At 48.0% G+C, this 18740-nt stretch overlaps 4 protein-coding genes across 4 annotated transcripts; 1 reads left to right on the forward strand and 3 right to left on the reverse strand.

Moving 5' to 3' along the window:
• Window positions 1–280: 280 nt before the first annotated feature.
• LOC135672114 (uncharacterized) lies at window positions 281–898 on the reverse strand. The gene has a single exon (XM_065180566.1). The coding sequence runs from the start codon at window positions 896–898 to the stop codon at window positions 281–283; it is 618 nt and encodes a 205-aa protein (XP_065036638.1).
• A 6401-nt stretch (window positions 899–7299) lies between these two features.
• On the reverse strand, window positions 7300–8843 carry LOC135650909 (3-oxo-Delta(4,5)-steroid 5-beta-reductase-like). The gene has a single exon (XM_065170594.1). The coding sequence runs from the start codon at window positions 8724–8726 to the stop codon at window positions 7494–7496; it is 1233 nt and encodes a 410-aa protein (XP_065026666.1). The 5' UTR covers window positions 8727–8843; the 3' UTR covers window positions 7300–7493.
• An 856-nt stretch (window positions 8844–9699) lies between these two features.
• On the reverse strand, window positions 9700–15748 carry LOC135650924 (uncharacterized). Its single transcript, XM_065170622.1, has 6 exons — window positions 15612–15748; window positions 14622–15513; window positions 14260–14404; window positions 14063–14170; window positions 11768–11842; window positions 9700–10259 (listed from the first exon to the last, which is right to left on the reverse strand). The coding sequence occupies exons 3-6, from the start codon at window positions 14391–14393 to the stop codon at window positions 10025–10027; spliced, it is 552 nt and encodes a 183-aa protein (XP_065026694.1). The 5' UTR covers window positions 14394–14404; window positions 14622–15513; window positions 15612–15748; the 3' UTR covers window positions 9700–10024.
• Window positions 15749–15852: 104 nt separating this feature from the next.
• On the forward strand, window positions 15853–18105 carry LOC135650914 (protein SHORT-ROOT 1-like). The gene has a single exon (XM_065170603.1). It carries the CDS (start codon window positions 15982–15984, stop codon window positions 17587–17589), a length of 1608 nt encoding a protein of 535 aa, XP_065026675.1. The 5' UTR covers window positions 15853–15981; the 3' UTR covers window positions 17590–18105.
• The last annotated feature ends 635 nt before the right edge of the window (window positions 18106–18740 follow it).

Raw genomic sequence — 18740 nt, forward strand, 5'->3', positions numbered from 1 at the left:
TGTCTCTGGATAGGCCGAGCTTCTGGAAGGCGTCGAAGTAGAGTATGTCGGCCGAGCTCCCGGTATCGACCATAATTCTTCTTACCTGCGCATTGGCGATTCTGGCTGATATCACGAGCGCATCGTCGTGCTCGGCCTGTTCGGATGTCCTGGCCGGGAAGGTGACGTTAGGCCCGGGCGCGTGTCTGGGAGCTTCGGCTGAGGCAACTCTGGCGTACGCCTTCTTTCTGGTCATGGAATCCCCACTAGACGCGGCGCCGCTAGTTATTACGTCGATGTGTCACTCGACGGGACCCTCCGGGCGTGGCGAAGGTTCCTTGTCTGGGCGGAGGTACTGGCTGAGGTGCCCCCTACGGATGAGCTCCTCGATCTGTCTCTTTAGCTCCCGACACTGTTCAGTGTCGTGCCCATGTTGCCGGTGGAAGTGGCAGTACTTTGATTGGTCCGCCAACGCCCGCGGACTTCTCATCGGGTAAGGTTCTTTGAGCAGCCCCTTCTCCCTTATGTGAAGGAATATTTCCATTCGGGATGAGTTCAAGGCTGGGAGAGGGGGCCTCGAAGTAGGCGGGTCGGATCGGTCCAACCTACGCCGAGATGCCGCGGGTTGCTGCTGCCGGGGCGGCTCTGGCTTGGTCCCTTTGTGTCCCCCGGGTCTCCCGGCCATCCATGCTTCCGCGGCGACAAACTGGCTCGCACGTTGGAGCATCTCGGGTACCGTCGTGGGGGGTCGCTCTACTAGGGACCAGAAGAACCTGGAGGGCCGCAAGCCTATCATGAATGCCTGCATCAATAGAGAAGGGTGAGCGTCCGAGAGCCCTCGGATCTGTGTCGTAAAACGGTTCAAGAAGTGGGAGAGGGACTCATCCTCCCTTTGGTTGAGCCCGAGGAGCAATGCCATGGACGGCTTCGGGCGGGCGTAGGCGAGGAAGTTGAGCTCAAAGTCCCGGGCGAGCTAGTCAAAGGAAGAGATGGTCCCGGCCTTGAGGCCGCCGTACCATGCGCGGGCCGGTCCCCTCAAAGTCGTTGGGAATGCCCTGCACATCAAGGCGTCGGAAGTCCCATATAGCGCCATTTGGGCGCGAAACACGGCTACGTGATCCGCGGGGTCAGTGGTGCCGTCATAGGCGTCCAGGGATGGGAGTCGAAAGTGTGGTGGGATGGTCTGATCTTGTATTTCGGGTGCGAACGGGGACCCTTGGTATCCGTCCGCTCCGGGTTCCCCTTTCGACCTGCGAATCTCTTGTTGCACTTCGTTGAGGCGTGTTGATTGAAGAGATGCAACTGGGCTTGCAGGGCGTTCGTCGGGTTCGCGGACGGCCGCTCCGGCTCCGGGCGACTCGACGTGCCTTCCGCCTCCCGATCTCCGAGCTGGGCCGTTTTGTCACGGACAAACTTTGAAACAGGGTGTTTGATGTAATGCTTATATATGTCCGTGTCTTTTGGCATGTTCATGCCTTGTACAGAATGTAGAGGGGCAGCCGAAGGCTTAATAGTCCCACTTTAGTTGGGTTGGTGGCCTCTTTAGGCTTGTAAATAAAGGCTGTGTCATGTGGACACGTGCGAGAGCTTTTCGGTCTGTAATGGACCATTTTACCCTTTGTTGTGCCACTGTTCAGAGCTTGTAAAGTCTGTTTGTAATTTGCATTGTCTATGAAGTGTTTTTCGGACATGTTTGCTTGTGGATCCCGTTTGAGGCGTTCTCTCTAACCCGTTCTCTCTTTTGGTGGTCCTAAGGGACAATGGGAGGCTTCGGGGAGGCTGACCTTTGCGGACGGACACGCAAGGGTGCCGCACGCCTTAGGCAAAACCAGCTAAGGTCGTGACATTTGGTATCAGAGCGGGACAAGCACTCATAGAAACACTTGACATGCAAACGTGGGGGACCTAGCGGGGCTGCGTTGAGGGCAGTCAGCACACGCGCGACCGTTTGAGGGAAAACGGGCATGGAGATGTAGGGAAAGGAGTCGCTCAGAGGAGCGGGCATCCGAGATTGGCATTCAGAGGAATGGCCAACCCTTCGCGCAAGAGGCACCACGAGAACAGGCAAGCTTGGAAGAATCTGGAGCGCACAAAGGTTGGGATGGCTGAGTTTGAGCTACGGCTCAACGTTGACAACTATACTTGATGGTGCTCTAGGCAAGCGAGGCGCTTGGAAAGAATGAGACCATCCAAGGTGGAATGAGTTGCTCAACGACCAAAAGAGTTATGCAAAGCTCACAGAGGTGAGGGGAATTGCTAACTCGAAGAATTTGGTACTCATGCATGGGCTTGTATGCGAACGACGGAATGTTCGTGGCCATCCCAAGGCGGCCGAGACTCGGCACCATGGAGCATTGAAACTTTCTCTTCGGCATGTGAAGGATACGTCCGTAGGCGGCTGAAGTGTGCAATGAGTTCAGCATGTTGCTAGACCTTGAGGGGTGCAGTGGGGGCTGTATTGACGGGGAGTCGCAATCTAGCAAGTGCGTTTGCAGGAGGCAGAACAATGCACAGTTTGTTCAGCAGATCGGAGTAGTCCAGGGGGATGGTGGTCTCCGAAACGAAGAGAGATGTTGCTCCAATGGGATAGTTATCCAGGAGGGATAAGTCCCGGCTCTCTAGAGGGAGAATCATGTGAGACGGACTTCACATGTTGAGGAGGAGTACCTCAATAAACAACAACTCCACGAAGCTCGATGGACTGAGCAAGCGGCGAGGAGTCGTCGCATGATCTCGCTTGAGAGAAGGCATTGGTGGAAGCATTGCGAGATCAAGTGGGGGAGCAACACAAATGAAGGCACACTTGGAGTCGATGTGGAGATCGGACTCAAGGGGGGGCTGACCCGTGGAATGGTGGGCACGAGGGCCACCATCGACTCAATGCGAAAACGAGGAGCGGAGCAACTTGGGTGTAACTTGGCGAAGTACCCAAGCCGCATGAAGGGGGCCAGCAGAGAAGTTGGAACATGGAGCAGAGGCACAGTGCTTTCCTTAGACAGGGGTCAAGGACATGAACACTTGCAGAGGCAAGAGCAGGATCATGTTGTTCCATGGGTCCTTCATTCTGACGGAGCAGACTCATCTTGCATGGTGCCAAAGACGAAGGGAGCTTCGGGGCACATACACCTTATCTCGGAGAAGCATTTGAGGGAGGAACTAAGGCGACTCAATTTGCGGAGGCGAAGTTGGGTTCAGAAGGCCTTAGCACGGGGCAAGAGGACGCAGAGGCGGGTACTCTTGAAGAATATGCCACAGTGTTGCCATTCGAGTTGCTATGAAGGAAGCGGTGCGCAGCGGAGATTGTGCTGGTAGGGGCAGAGGCCCAGGATCCAGACAATGGTGCACCAATTGCAGCGAAGTCGGGGGACTTCGGGAGCTACTAGGCGACGGACTGTCCTAGAGCGGTGTTTCATCTAGGTGTGACCCAAGAGTGGGTGGATGAAGGTCGATTGCCAAAGGAGCGAACAAACTCGAAGGTGGAAGAGACCTGGCGATGTATTGGCAGAGGCCACACATGGAGGGTTCACAATTCGAGTTTATTCCACAAGGATCAGAATGCAATGGAGATGTCACCAGGAGGCGACATGGTGCAGCGGATCGTGGTGGAACAGTTCGTGGCAATGCGATACACACGACAGTGTCCCGTGAGGGATGTGATCATATGGAGGTATGATCGGGAGCTACTGGGAGCTCCGCTTTGGTGAACAACATGACGGCAAGAAGGGCTATGGATTCAAGGAGTGAAGGCCATGGTACCGCAGAGGCGGGTCTTCCGGGCGTGCACCGAATTTTGCATCGGATGAAAACCTTGGTCATCAGCATATGGGGGCTGGGTTCCACCAAGGGAAAAGTTCGAATGCAAGTACCAGTGAGTTCCATGGGAGGGACTTGATCATGCAGAGGTATGATCGAAGCAGCTGGAGAGTTGGACTGCTCCAGAGCTCATATTCGCTTAAGGGAGCCCGGCAAGTCAGAGGACAAGGCCGAGTAAGCGAACGTTGCTACCAAGGAAGCTATGGAGAACAGAATCGGTGCAAACCCTACAATGCGATGGCAGAGGCCATGCATGGGAGTGCAGTCTGTCTTTCCATCGACCAAAAGGAGCTGCTTGGAGAACACAGAGGTGTTGAAGCAGGGGGTCGAAAGGGGCGAGGAAGCGACGACGAGTCCAGAGGGACTTAGCTACCCAAAATCAAGCATCAGTTAGAATGGAGGTGGACTCAGAGGAGTGCCACGGAGACATGTCTACTGATCGTGAAGAAAAGGGATGCAGATGCGAGGCGACGGATAGTAGGGCCATGGGCTTTGCAGCGCCATGGTACCGCAGAGGCGGGACTTCCGTGCAAGTCATTGATCCCTTGCTCTCATGGAGGGAGAGCGCTTGGTCGTGAAAGGGGCCGAGGAGGTGGAGCATGCAGAGGCAATCTCCAAGTACCGAGACAAGGCTGAAGGGCAGAGGCCGAGGAACTTCGTAAGACCGGTGTCAGTGTGCTTCTCATCAAGACAGCCGTAAGTGAAGGACTTCGGGTCATGCAAGAGTGCACGACCAAGGAACGAAGCAGGCAGTACGCGGTGCTGTACCTTTGCTACTCAGTGGAGTAGGCGGCAGGGTTGATGGAGAAGACGGTACAATCCCAGAGGCGACCTCATCTATCAGAGAATTACTCCAAGTTGGGGTGAAAACTTCCCGCATTCCAGAAGTTCGATGGCATTGAGAAGGTGAATCACAGTAGCTAACTCAATGCAAGGAGTGCAAACACTTCAAGTGCTTCAGAAGTGTGAGCAAAGAGCAGGCGAAGACCAGTAACCAGCTCGATGCATGAAGTACAACCTCGAGGAGGCGGGCGAAGTCAAGTAACCTTTGCCTTCTCAACTCTTAAGAGAATGGGCGAAACCGAGTACCCCAATTCTCTTATCTATCCAGCAGAGGAGCTCTGCACAAGTTCAAAGACCCTTCGAAGATAATGGAAGACAATAGTTGTCAAATCCTCACCAACGGTGATCAGTGCTACTGAGAGTAGATTGTCCGCTTCATTTCCCAACGAAATGCCAATCGAAAGCGGAAGTGATGCGAACCTACTTGGATGTGACAACTAACTGAAAGAAGAGTCAATGAGCAGATTTTGTCGAGGAAGGACCCAAAACTTCAGAAGTTTGCGAGACGATGCTCGTTAAAGCTCCAACAAGCATCCACCCAGTTCAAGCAGCATGTGAAATTTCTGAGAGACTGGCGCAATAAGGATGGTCTTTTCCTTCATCTGGGAGATCCGCAGGAATCAACGAGGATCAACACAACTCCGCCAACCCCACACCAGAGTCAGAGTCATTGGCGAGTTGAAGCAGCATGGCGGATTAAAGGTTCGACTACTCAAAAACAGCAGCGGAGAGCAGCTGGGAGCCAGGAGGCGCATTGCAGCTAGAGCAGAAGATTGAAGACTCAGCAAAGGCGAAGAGTTGCAGTGTTCACAAAGGCTTCGACGAGGACGTCGAAGGGATAAGTGGGGGAGAATGTCACGGACAAACTTTGAAACAGGGTGTTTGATGTAATGCTTATATATGTCCGTGTCTTTTGGCATGTTCATGCCTTGTACAGAATGTAGAGGGGCAGCCGAAGGCTTAATAGTCCCACTTTAGTTGGGTTGGTGGCCTCTTTAGGCTTGTAAATAAAGGCTGTGTCATGTGGACACGTGCGAGAGCTTTTCGGTCTGTAATGGACCATTTTACCCTTTGTTGTGCCACTGTTCAGAGCTTGTAAAGTCTGTTTGTAATTTGCATTGTCTATGAAGTGTTTTTCGGACATGTTTGCTTGTGGATCCCGTTTGAGGCGTTCTCTCTAACCCGTTCTCTCTTTTGGTGGTCCTAAGGGACAATGGGAGGCTTCGGGGAGGCTGACCTTTGCGGACGGACACGCAAGGGTGCCGCACGCCTTAGGCAAAACCAGCTAAGGTCGTGACAGTTTGGTTTCGAGGCGACAGAGGGGGCTCGGGGAGCGACGTGTGCATCCGGGGGGCGGGTTCTCGCTGTTGCAGAGGCCGGGTCCGCCAGTATCGCTCCGAAGTCGTGGCGGGGCGTTCGTCTCGGAGCTCCTCCCGCGAGGGATGATCCCCTGGGGTCTTGACCGGACGCGACCCCATAGCTCCGGGTTCGCCAAAGTGGGTCTGCTGATCGGTCGACATTCGGGGCCCTTCCTCTAGCGCCAATTTGTTGCGAGGAACAACTGTATGACGTGGCCTTGGGGCCGACGCGGCTTGGTTCGGGTCCGAATGTACGGGGATCTGGTGCGGTGCTCCTTGGGACGGCTGGGGTGGCCGGTCACAACCGTCCGGATGGGACGTGGCGTGGAGGGTGGAGCCTTGGTGCGGCATCGTATGGGCGAGGGTCGGTAATCGTCCTGCCCTGCCACGGTCAAGCGTGCGTGGTTGGAAGTCGTATCGTTCTGCCCTGCCACGGTCAAGCGTGCGTGGTTGGAAGTCGTTGCCTGATAGCGGGTGACGTCAGCACGAGTCGAGTTAGCGTTATTGCCTTCCTCATCATGCCGCCATTATTTCCCCTATCAATAGTCATTTTGTAGTTGCTGACTGTGAGTGGTGTTCGTTTTATGGACGTTAATTCTTTATATATGACATATTACTTGTCCAGACTGAAAGACACAAAATTTATTTACCAGAAAGTAACAAGGAAATCATGATGTGGAACCAAAAACATGGGCTGACATATAACGCGACAAATATTTTGGGTGATAGGCTTGCAAACCTACTTCTTAAGAAACATCGTACCATAATAACCCTACCTCTTAAGATCTATTTCAATCAAATCTTGAGCAATATATGTTAAGTAAGAGCTCTTTCTTTCCTTTATATTTACTTTGCAGACCATGATATATAAACAGCATGAAAGCAAAACATTCGATCATGAGGCTTTTCCTTCGACTATTTACCGACAACTGCTCAACTCATAGATCTCTGAACGTTTTGTTTTTACAAAAACAATTTCTTTCTGTAGGTAAATTCAACTGTGACATTGTTGTAACTCATTCTTTTATTTTTTTTTGTTTCCTCCGATCATGTCTCTGCTTATTACACCTAATGAATAGTGTCCTTTTTCATTTGTTCCTAAATAACACTTGACTGAAAGAACAACACATAATGTTCATAGAATAAACATGCTGCATAAGAGGTGTGCAATCCTAGATGACAATAAAGGAGGAACATTAGGACTAAATACGTTGGACCGATAAAAAAAAAAAAAAAAGCAATATAGCATGAGATAGATTATAAGCTAAGTTTGATAGATGTGAACAAAGCTTCCTAAATCACAGACTGTAAACAATATCGTACATTTATTCCCACATAATCATATAATTTTCAGTACATTTTAGCAAGCAAACCATGGAAATTTGGCTTGAAGACAGGGATATTTTGCAAGAAGGAAAACAAGCATAACAAGTAACCAACCATAACGAGAAAGCATATGCGTAGTTGATAACATAGATAGACCCATATGAAAAAGAGGCATCAAGGAACGATTTTGAAAGCCTTCATCTTATCGATGCAAGAATTGAAAGAAGCTACCGTGTTGCGGAACCCCAAGAATCCATGCTCCTTGCTTTTGTTCATGCTGTCGAGGTGCGCCAGCTCGAGGCCCAGAACTACGTCAGCGAACCACCAACTCGCCACTTCCTCCAGCTTTGTCGGCACCAGCTCATTCTCCGCGACGATCTCCGCCCATACCGCCTCCTTCCCCCTCATCGCGTCCTCCAGCTTGAATCGGCTCGCTTCCCCCTCGTACCCCACGGATTCCAACCCAAACTGATCCGCAAGAGCCGCCCACAGATGCTTCCACTTGAACAAGTCCCCGTTGCTGATATTGAACGCCTCGTTCTTGGCGTACGGGTCGACAGCCGCCCAGATCTGCTGCTCGGCGATGAGGTCAGCATCTGACGCGTCGTTGAAACCGTCCCATGTCGTCCGGCTGCCGAACCACTTCAAGGGCGCTCCTTCCTTCCGGCAGATGGCCGCGTAGACGCAGAGGGTGCCGATTAGATTCATGAGGCTGGTGGGGGAGAAGCCAAAGATGGTCGTGGGGCGGTGGATCGACCAGGTCACGGCGCCCTCCTTCTTGGATAATTCGTCGAACAGGATGTCTTCCTGATCGTAGTAGAAGTTGGGGACAGGGAGGCGAGGAAGGTCCTCGCGGAAGGGCGGATCATGAGCAAGAGCCTTGCCAACGGCCTCGAAAGGACCGACGTAGTGCTTGCGGCCGGTCTGGAGGCAGACGTGGCAGAGGTTGGGCGCCGAAGGGACGACGGCGGAGAGGACGTTGCGGAGCATAGCGGAGTTGACGACGCGGTTCTCGGCTTCGGTGAGGCGGTTGGCCCAGGCGACGTAGAAGAGGTGGGTGACGTCGGTCAGCGGGGAGAGCTTGGCGACGGCGTCGGCGGCGTCGAGGACGTCGCACTGGATGTGCTGGACGCGGAGAGTATCGGCGGCAACAGGGGCCTCGGCGTCAGCCGGGGAGTAGGAGTAGGGGAGAATAGCAGAATTAGGGGGGCGGCGGGAGACGGCATAGACCTTCCAGGGGCCGCCGGGGGTGTCGGCGAGCGGGAGGATGTCGACGAGGGAGGTGCCGACGATACCCGTGGCACCGATGACGATGGCCACGCTCTCGTACTTGGGGACGGTGGAGGAGGAGTCATCCTCCAGCTTCTTCCTGGCCGCGCCAATGGCGCCCGCCCACCACCAGCTCATGTCGACGAAGTGCTTGTTGGTTTTCCTTCTTTGGAGTGAATGAAGCTACAAAAAGAACCGCAAGTAAGAACGAGATCCAACAAGCGAAAACGAGAACAACGCTACAGGTGGGGCAGACAACAAGACACATATATAGCACAACAACATTACGGAATAAGATCAACTAAGTATTTAACACGATGGAGGATCCTCGGGACTAATTACATATTAGTTCTGTAATTAATTATTTTTAATATTTCGATCCAATACTTTCAAAAAGTATATTAATATTATATATATATAAGTAAAATATTTAATTTAATTTTATTTTATTTTAGACCATCGAACTTTGCTATATGAAATAATATACTAAACTATATCGAGGAAACAAGATTAAATATTTTACTTTAATAAGTATAAAATTTTAATTTTTTAAAAATATAAAAATTAAAATATTAAAGATAATTAATTATTAAAAAAAATAATATATAATTGATTTATATGATGCATGAGATGACTTCCGAAGCTATTATAATAAAACTTAAAAAAGTTAAATCGATCTAATAAATATAAAAATATTTTTTTTATTTTTTTAATCTTGAGAAAGAGAAAAAAGAAAAACAACAAAGTGAAAGAAAAAAAAAATTAAATGAAAAAAGTTTTTAAAAATTTGTTAAAATTAATTAATAAATTAAAGATGTTTATATTCGTTGGCAAAGGGCATTCTAAATATATTAGAAGTTCTTAGAATGACATTATAAATAATAAAAATATAATTACCAACAAAAATTTCCTGTAAAAGAGGAAGAATTAGATTAAAGAGTTAGATTAAATAAAAATATAATTACCAATAAAGATCTGTCAAGATGGACAGATCTGGAACAGACATCCACTGCACTTTTAGCTGCTTGGAAAAAATGTGATTCTTGAAACAACCAGGTATTGTTTTCATCTACTACTATTTTAGCTGCTTGGAATGCTGATAGGTGTCATCTAAAACCATGCAAGGTTGACTGATTGTTCCACATATTTCTGAAGCTATTAATTCATCCAACCTAAACATGACATTGGCTCAGCAATACTTCCGGTAGCCCATTACAGTTTTTACTCATTTACTACTACAACATTACTAAAAGCAGAAGACAAGACTATATAAAATAATACACAGGTTCAACTAATAATCTGATTCCAAAATTTTAGCATTATGTGCATTGGTCCATTTGACTAATTGCGATCGATAAGAATTTCTCGGCGGTCAGAAATAGCCCCCCACCAATGGATATTGAAAAAACTGGCATTCTTGACTTGTAAAAGCAACTTTAGGCATTCAGCGCATCATAGTCATCCAATCTCTCATTGTACTCCATCACTTTCCTCTTGATCTTAGAAGAGTCCACCCAAGTCACAAAGTCTTCCATGTTCCTCGTCACAAGAAATGCCGGATCTGTTACCACATCTGGGCCTACCCGGACATGGCCTTGCTCAATGTATGTTACAGCCTCTCTCAGATGCTCAGCAAACTTTAGGTATACCAAAACTGTGGCTAGCCTGCGCCTGCAACAAAATGCAAACCAAATGAAATCAAGATGTTCCCACCTAGGACCCTAAAAGCTGTCTTTAACTGCATAATTATGTTTCATCTTCTCTCAAATAAAACAACAAATTACCCAAACATAAATACACAGATGTGCTTTTTCAAGAAATAAAGCTCTAAATGACTATGGTTCTCATCATTTTTGGCACAATTTAGGTCAATTCTAACAAGAAGACCAGACATATGGAAATCACATTAGATGTAGAAGAAAGATTGTGATAGTATACAGAGTTAGCTGAAAAGCACTTTTGTGTCACATGGCTTTGGACTCATTTTATCTAAGCTATTGGGTCAGTAGCTCCAACAAGCAAACTTGTAACAACCAACCTAGTAATACATAAAAAGGGCTAGCAAAATATGGGGCAACGCAAACATCATAGCAGGCAACCACCACTAGGAGATGAGCATCCATACCACCTACTAGGAATGATTTTGTCTATTAGGTGTTCAACCTTTGATGAGGATGTCAAACCTTTAATAAAGGGAAGTTTACTGCACCCTAATTGGTCCCACATCAAAAGTGTAGGAGGATGATATGATTGCACATGGGGCTAATAGGCATTTTTAAAATAACATAATTCTGATCTCATTTAATTTATCAGGTCAAAAGGCCTTTCAAGCCAAATATTAACATGGTTGAAAAACGGATCTAATCATCGCTGAAGAAACAGTCCTTGTGTGATATTTTTGTCTTTCTAAATTCTTTCCAATTGTTCTTTGTTGCAACCATTGTTGATTCCATGAAAAAACAAAAAAAATTGCATTTATTGTTTTCTATATTAATAGCAAGGTTTGTCGTACCGGACTGTACCGCCCGGTACGGGCGGTACATACCGGTCCGACAGGCTAGCGGTACGCGGACCGCCCTGTACCGGTCCGCCCGTACCGAGCACTGTAGCACTGCTACAGTGCTCGGTACACCTAAGTGTACCGCTCGGTACACCTGGGTGTACCGAGCGGTATACCATACCGTACCGGTACCGAGCCCGGGTCGAAACGCCGGTACGGTATGGTACGACGAACCTTGATTAATAGTAAGCTTAATCTGCTGATTATGGATGTCTACATGTGTATACATATACAGTGGTCAATAGTATTGATAATCTAAAGTTCCTTATACAGCATACTAAATAAAGGCTCGCCATTATATATATCTTTTACTGCATAGCTTGAGTAAATTCAAAATAATTGCAAAAGAAAATAAGTTTCTGGATACAATCAATTAGTAAATGATACTACAAAAAAAACATAATAAGTCTTGATAAGCTACCATACAGATATGTCCAAGAGAAAGAGGACATTCATTATCTGCCTCACAGCAGTCGATGATGATGAGGAGTCAAAGCAGACAAGAAATTATTCATCCCCGAAAGTAAATCAAAATTGCTTATGTTTAAATTTTGAAGCTATAGAAATAGTTGGAACAAAAAGTCTGTATAAAATTTATGTAGCATCAAATAATGCTCACCTACAGAATGAACTAACTGAAAGTTTGTCGCACTTTGCTAAGCTCTTTTTTGTTGAAATAACACCCATATTATAGCTGCAACGCAAGAGACTAGTTAGAAGCATTACAATGTAATTAATAATGTACTAACTACTAAGTCACTTCCACATAACAGTGAAGTATAATTAGCATAATGCTACATAAGGTAAGCAACACACAAAATGTACAACATAATTTGCAGATAAGATGGCACATTGATGATTAATTCATGGAAATTAAAATCATATCTTATGGCTGGAATTTGCCTGCATAATACCTTAAACTGCTTCCTTTAGTGAAGCTTGATAGAACATTATTTAACTATGTTCATCACTTTCCAAGTATTGGTCTTAAAGTTTCATACTCCCTAGTCAATCTTTTTCTTCTTTGAAAAGAGAAACAGCTTATAGAGATTCACAAGTACTTCCAGAATTCTATTGACCATAATAGGTTGGAAACAATATTTACAGCTTGAAGGTTGAAAGCACTAAGGCAGAGGCTTTGTGGATAATGGCTCCCAACAGCTCCAGCGCTACCCATGAGCTCCTGATATCCCTCTTCTGCCTCTCCATCTCCATCTGTTCTCCCTCTCAATACAGGAGTACTCCAGGCTTCAACATTGTCTCCACATTTGGCTGCATTCGCCCCAAAGCCTCTCCTCCCTCATCTTCTCTGGAGACTTCTCATGAGCAAGGGTTATCTGCCAATGAGCAGGGATCTCCGGATGCTTCCCCAAATGGCAACAACTCCTCAAGAAAACCAAGCTCCAAGCCCCAGGACCAGCTGGGTTCTTGGGCAGGCCTGTTCTGCAAGGTGCACTGGGTGTTCAACTGGAACCAGGGCATGATTTTGGAAAAGCAACGTCACCACATCTAGGTAAACTCTCAATTGGCTTTAGAACCAGACGTGGATGACGTGACCGAACTAGGGAAGAATGGAAACTCAATCCTTACAAGAAATCATTTGGTAAATCCCCACCTTTAAAGGCCACTAGGATGAGCCTTCCCAAGCTATGGAAACTCAGCTCCGAGCTTTAGATTGTGGATTTACCGGGAGGGCTTTATTGCTTTAAATTTCAGTCAGAGTCAGAAAATGTTCTGTTTTAGCCGAGGGTCCTTGGTTCTGGTACGGCTAGGCGCTTGTTATTATCCGATGGCAGAACTTCTCCCTACTCCAAGAAAATATTTGTCAGGTTCCCATCTGGGTTCATTCCCAGGAATCTCTGGAATTCATGTGTCGACATTTACTATTCCAAATCACAGCAAGTCTGGACATACCCCTAAACGTTCATGAATGACTACCACTAGGATGAGGGGAAGTAAGCTAGAGTGTGTCCTCATGGGCTTCTCCTGACCTCTACCTCAAGGTATTTGGATCAAAACAGGGAGAATAAATTCTTTCAATCAGTAGCTAACTGAACTTTGTGATGAATAATATGATTGTTATTGGATCTTGTCGTGGCACTTAACTCGGTGATGAATAATTCTATACTAAGTGAACTAATTTAGAATATCAAGGATCTACATCCCAATTAGATTGTATTTATTTGTTATTAAAAAAACAGATAAATGAATTTAAAAATAAAAAATGCTATCCTTGACTGAAATAGACAATACATGGTTTTACTCATCATACCAGAATAAGCTTGGCTCCCTTGAGTATGAAAGATTTTCAGTAATGCCATTGTAATACTTGCATTGATTTGATCAAAGAATTAACCTATCCTTTTATGAGATTTGGAAACTTAAATTCCCATTTTTCCATTTTTAGATATATTTGCACCATCCAAAGATCTCCCGTAGGAGTGAAATTGGTTTGGTCAATTTAGTTCGAATTCATTTTTATATCCCAATAGCATTTGACATGGTTACAGGAATGTGCTATGTCACATTTATAATCATGTCCAATGTTTGCTATCTAAAACTTTCTAGATATTGATCTACACATGGATTTGCATCTGGGATCCAAATCTCTATATACTTCAAGTGTCAAAACTACCTGGAGTACCCCATAGAAAAACTGGTCACCTGCGATGTTTATACAAAAAGCAGCACAAAAGAACCAGAGAGATATTCGAGGGAATGTCATCAGTTGAGCATGCAATAAATTCTCACATAGAAGACAAATTCACAACGAGCATTGCAGCAAATTATGAAGACGCCACTTTCTAAAATTGCCAATTGTGACCATTTAACAAAACTTCTAAAACGAACACAAATCACGCTTAGCATCTTGGACAAGAAAGAAATCTTATATGAGATGACCTACTCGACTTACAGCTTCTCCAGCAATCCATCCGTCATCTCGATACGGAAAGGGTCTCTGGGATCCATTTGCTTCAAGTTATGCACTAGCTTCTGCACCATCCTACATATACTTGAATACCTAACGATCCAAAGAAGAAAAATCATCTAATTAACAACCGAAAAAATAGAGCTTGTTTCAAGAATTGAAAAGGAAGAAGAACAAGCTACTTCTTGTAGTCATCTCTCTCGGTGAGATGGTAACGGCGCGTGACAAGGGCTTCACGGTGGCCACCTTCGCGTTTGTACTCGATGAAGTTGACCTTCTTGAGTAGCTTCTTCTCATGGAATTTCAACTTCCTCATATTCTTTCACTCTGGGAATAATTAAACAAAGAATACGTGAAACATTCAACCACATCAAGCGACCGAAAAGTAAACCCCGATCAAGAAAGAAGGAACGAGGGAGGAAGTGGAACATAAGGAGAGGCTAATCTTCAGCAATGAGATTCTACAATTATCGTTTGTTTTTGCTTTCGCTCACTCCAATGCTAATTATACGGGGGTTTTTTTCTTGGGAAGGCGTCGACCGACCTCCAATGACCAACACAGGAGGCGAAAGAGTTGTGGCTCGCCGTCGGCTGCGACGGATGGTCAAGGGCCTGAGGCCGAGGCAGGTAGAACCACGGCCGAGCGACGAAACAGGCGCAGGTGAGGCGCGTCCTGACGGCCTCCAAGCCGCGGAACGCAGTGAGTTAGCGTTTAGGGCACGGAGGGAGCCGAGGGCACGCTTAGACCGGTGGTGGCTTTTCGAGTTGTGTTATATTTGCTCGCTTGGCCCTCACCGAACCACTCACGGAAGAGGGAATCGAAAGTTTATGGCCGACCGGACTATTTGTGTCGGATCCGGGTCAGTTTCGTTGTCGAATCCGGATCCGATATTGTTCTCGTAATGGGTGGAATGGTCCATGGAGCATCCGTTTACTCGCTCAGCCACTCGGCATGTGATGAAAGTAGTCGTGGGCCCATGCGGGACCGCTGTGAGCCTTTGAAGGAGGTAAGCAAGTTGTCAAGGAGGGTTCGAAATCTCGTCGAGTAATTTGTAAGAGAAAGAGATCACAATAGGTTGGCAATCTAAAGCCATGGAAGGTGGTGCTAGGTTTTGATGCTGCTGCTGTTGATGATGGTGATGATGCACGCTTCCCAGCTTTTCTTCTCTGACTTCTCTCAGCCTCTCTCTCTCTCCACTCTGTCATATTCTTCAAGCTTGGGCACGCCTGATATGACTCTTTCTGTCTCTCTCTTTCTCTCTTGCTCTCATATATGCATGTCAGAGAGAATTCCTTCACCACCTCAAAATACAATGATAAGGGAGCATTCCTCATCCTCCTCACAGCCACTACTGCTCGTCCGAGATGATTCAGTCCTTTTCGCGTTTACTGTCATTGCATATGATATGATCCGACGGCCACTTCAGTGACATTGCCTGGCAACAAAAACATGAGAGTGAGTGAGGTGAAAGAAAGCCAAGCAAAGAAAACGATGATAAACAAGAAAAAGAGAGAGCGAAGAACACCAACTTACCCCACCCACAACTCTAATCTATAGCACACAAAGCATCTAAATAAAGGCAATTGTTTCACGGGGTCCCATCAAAGAAGCATGCACTCACCACCCACCTCAGATTCCCCTCCAACTCCTTCCTATCTTTCTGTCTCCCCGACTCCTAAAAGCTAAATATGAGCCTCTCTCTTATCTAAATTCCAATTCTTAGATCCTCTTCTCATCTTCCCTTTAACCTCTCTCTCTCTCTCTCTCTCTCTCTCTCTCTCACCCACCTCCTCCTCCTCCTCCTCCTAACAAGCTCCTAACAAGTGCATGCTGCATAATCTTCTTTTCTCTCTCTATGAGTGGAGAGGTGGAGCTGGCACCAAGTTGCTCTTCTCCTGGGTAGATGGACGCCGTATTTAGATTGTTTAGACTGCAAACATCTGATCCACAGTCTTGCCAAAATTCCAGCTCGAAATCCTCTAAAGCTCACTCAAAGCAGCAGCACCACCACCATTACTACATCCATACAAGCTGTTTGCACCAACAAGAGCAGTGTCAAGAAGAATGCGGCGTCGGCCGCTGTCATCTTTACATGGATGAAGAAGACTTCTCCTCCTCCTCCTCCTCGTCGAAGCACCACCGACGCCGTCCTCTCTCCGCCTCCGCCTCCGCCTCCACCGACACCACACCGACCCCGACACCACTTTTTAATCCTAATGACTTGTCGCTTCTCCGGGACCTCAGCCTCGACTTTTCCCCCGCGTCCTCTTCGTCGGCCAATGCCAGCAGCGCCGGCGGCCGGTTGGCGTCGCATCTGTTGCCGGAATGCGCGCGCGCCGTCGCGGAGCGCGACAGCCAGAGGGTGCAGCAGTTGATGTGGATGCTGAATGAGCTCTCCACCCCTTATGGCGACGTGGATCAGAAGCTGGCCTCTTACTTTCTCCAGGGCCTGTTCGCCCGCCTGACGTCCTCTGGCCCGCGCACCCTCCTCTCCCTCTCTGCCGCCTCTGACCACAACTGCTCCTTTGACTCCACCCGCCGAACCGCCCTCCGTTTCCAGGAGCTCAGCCCCTGGTCCTCCTTCGGCCACGTCGCCGCCAACGGCGCCATCCTCGAGTCCTTCCTACAGAGCTCGTCTTCGAGCCGCACGCAGAGGTTCCACATTCTCGACCTCAGTAACACCTTCTGCACGCAGTGGCCGACGCTTCTTGAGGCCCTCGCCACGCGATCGTCCGATGACACGCCGCATCTGTCCATCACCACCGTCGTGTCGTCACCCTCGTCGTCGTCGTCGTCAGCCCCGTCGTCCTCTATGCAGAGAGTCATGAAGGAGATCGGGCAGCGAATGGAGAAGTTCGCGAGGCTGATGGGTGTCCCGTTCCGGTTTAACGTAGTTAATCACCCCGGAAACCTGCTGGATCTCGATCTCGACCGGCTCGACCTCCGGGAAGGCGGTGCCGCCGCGCTCGCCATCAACTGCGTCAACACGCTCCACGGGGTCTCCCCTGCCGGCTGCCGCCGAGACACTCTCTTCGCCGCCTTCCGCCGGCTCCAGCCGAGGATCCTCACGATCGTCGAGGAGGAGGCCGAACTCGACGCCGCCGCGGGAGGGGAGGAGGACAGGGATGCGTTCCTGAAGGTGTTCGGCGAGAGCTTACGCTTCTTCTCGGCGTACTACGAGACGCTGGAGGAGAGCTTCCCGCGGACGAGCAACGAGCGGCTGGCGCTGGAGCGGGCGGCGGGACGGGCGGTAGTGGACCTCGTGGCGTGCCCGGCGGCGGAGTCTACGGAGCGAAGGGACACGGCAGCCGGGTGGTCGAGGCGGATGCAGGCGGCGGGGTTCGAGTCAGCGCAGTTCAGCGATGACGTGGCCGACGATGCAAGAGCGCTGCTAAGGAGATACAGGAAGGGTTGGTCAATGAGGGTAGCGGAGGTGGCAGGTAGAGACGCCGGGATATTCTTGGAGTGGAAGGAGCAGCCGGTGGTGTGGGCGAGCGCATGGAAGCCATGAGAGAGAGAGAGAAAGAGAGGCGGGGGGGGGGGTGGAAGAGAGACAAGAGAAAGAGAGCTTCGGCACGTGTTGCAGAGAGGGTGTGCTGCGTATATTGAAAGCTACGCCGTACCGGTATCTCATGAGAGGCTTGGTTACGGAGGGAAGAGAGCGAGAACGGAGAAGATTGGAAAAGAGGAGAGAGAGAGAGAGAGAGAGAGAGAGGCTTAATTAAATTTTTTGCTAATTTAATTAAGGCTCACAAATAAATTGTTTCTCAAAATGACCCCTGAAACTTTGGAATGAGCAAATGTATTTTGACCAATTACCCTAATAACCATGGTTGAAACACTAAGTTTATGAAATCCTTGTAGGTTAGTTAACTAAAGTACTCATACTGCAGCCAGTGAGGAACTTACTTAAAAAAAGATTAAAAAAATCTCTTATATTCTATTTCAAAGGTATCAGCGGCTTTCATTCTACCAAATCTCAAGAAACTGAAACATTTCAGATTAGAGATGTGTATTGGATTAGATGACACGGTGATATCACTAAACATTAACATATAACAGTGATGGATGATGAAAAGATAGAAGAGGCCGTTATCTCGTGAGACAAGGAGGGGGGTGTGGCGGAAGGAAGGAATAGAATCTTTGGCCGATAACTGATGGAATCTAGCAAAGGATGGTGTACTGAGTTCTGAGCCCGACTGCTATTGCCCAGCCTGTCCCCATTGCAATTGCTTTCTCCCTTTTCATACATAGAGAGAGAGAGAGAGACTGTACAGATACCCAAGTCTTCTCTCGTGGCAGGCAGCTGCAGCAGCATGGTGGAGCTTTTGGGTCACTAACAACAGAAAGGAAAAGATAGTGGGTGCTGCTTTTGAGGATGGGGGACGGGAATGGATTGGCTTTCCCCACCTGCGGTCACTCACAAAATCTGGCTTATTTCTCGTACCTTGAAAAGAGAAGGACCACCATCCATCCATGTCTCCTTTCCTTGGATTAATGCTTGTAGGAAGACATCACGTTGCCATTACTGTTCCGCATTCCCACCTGTGTTCAACCACACATTGAGAGAGATTAACAACGGGAAAAAAAACTGATGCTCTTGTCATCAACAGAGTTGAGATATTATGATTTGCTTTTAACATCACAGTTGTGGCATCAAAG

Source organism: Musa acuminata, chromosome BXJ1-4, assembly GCF_036884655.1.
Source record: "Musa acuminata AAA Group cultivar baxijiao chromosome BXJ1-4, Cavendish_Baxijiao_AAA, whole genome shotgun sequence".
NCBI classification, from domain to species: Eukaryota; Viridiplantae; Streptophyta; class Magnoliopsida; order Zingiberales; family Musaceae; genus Musa; species Musa acuminata.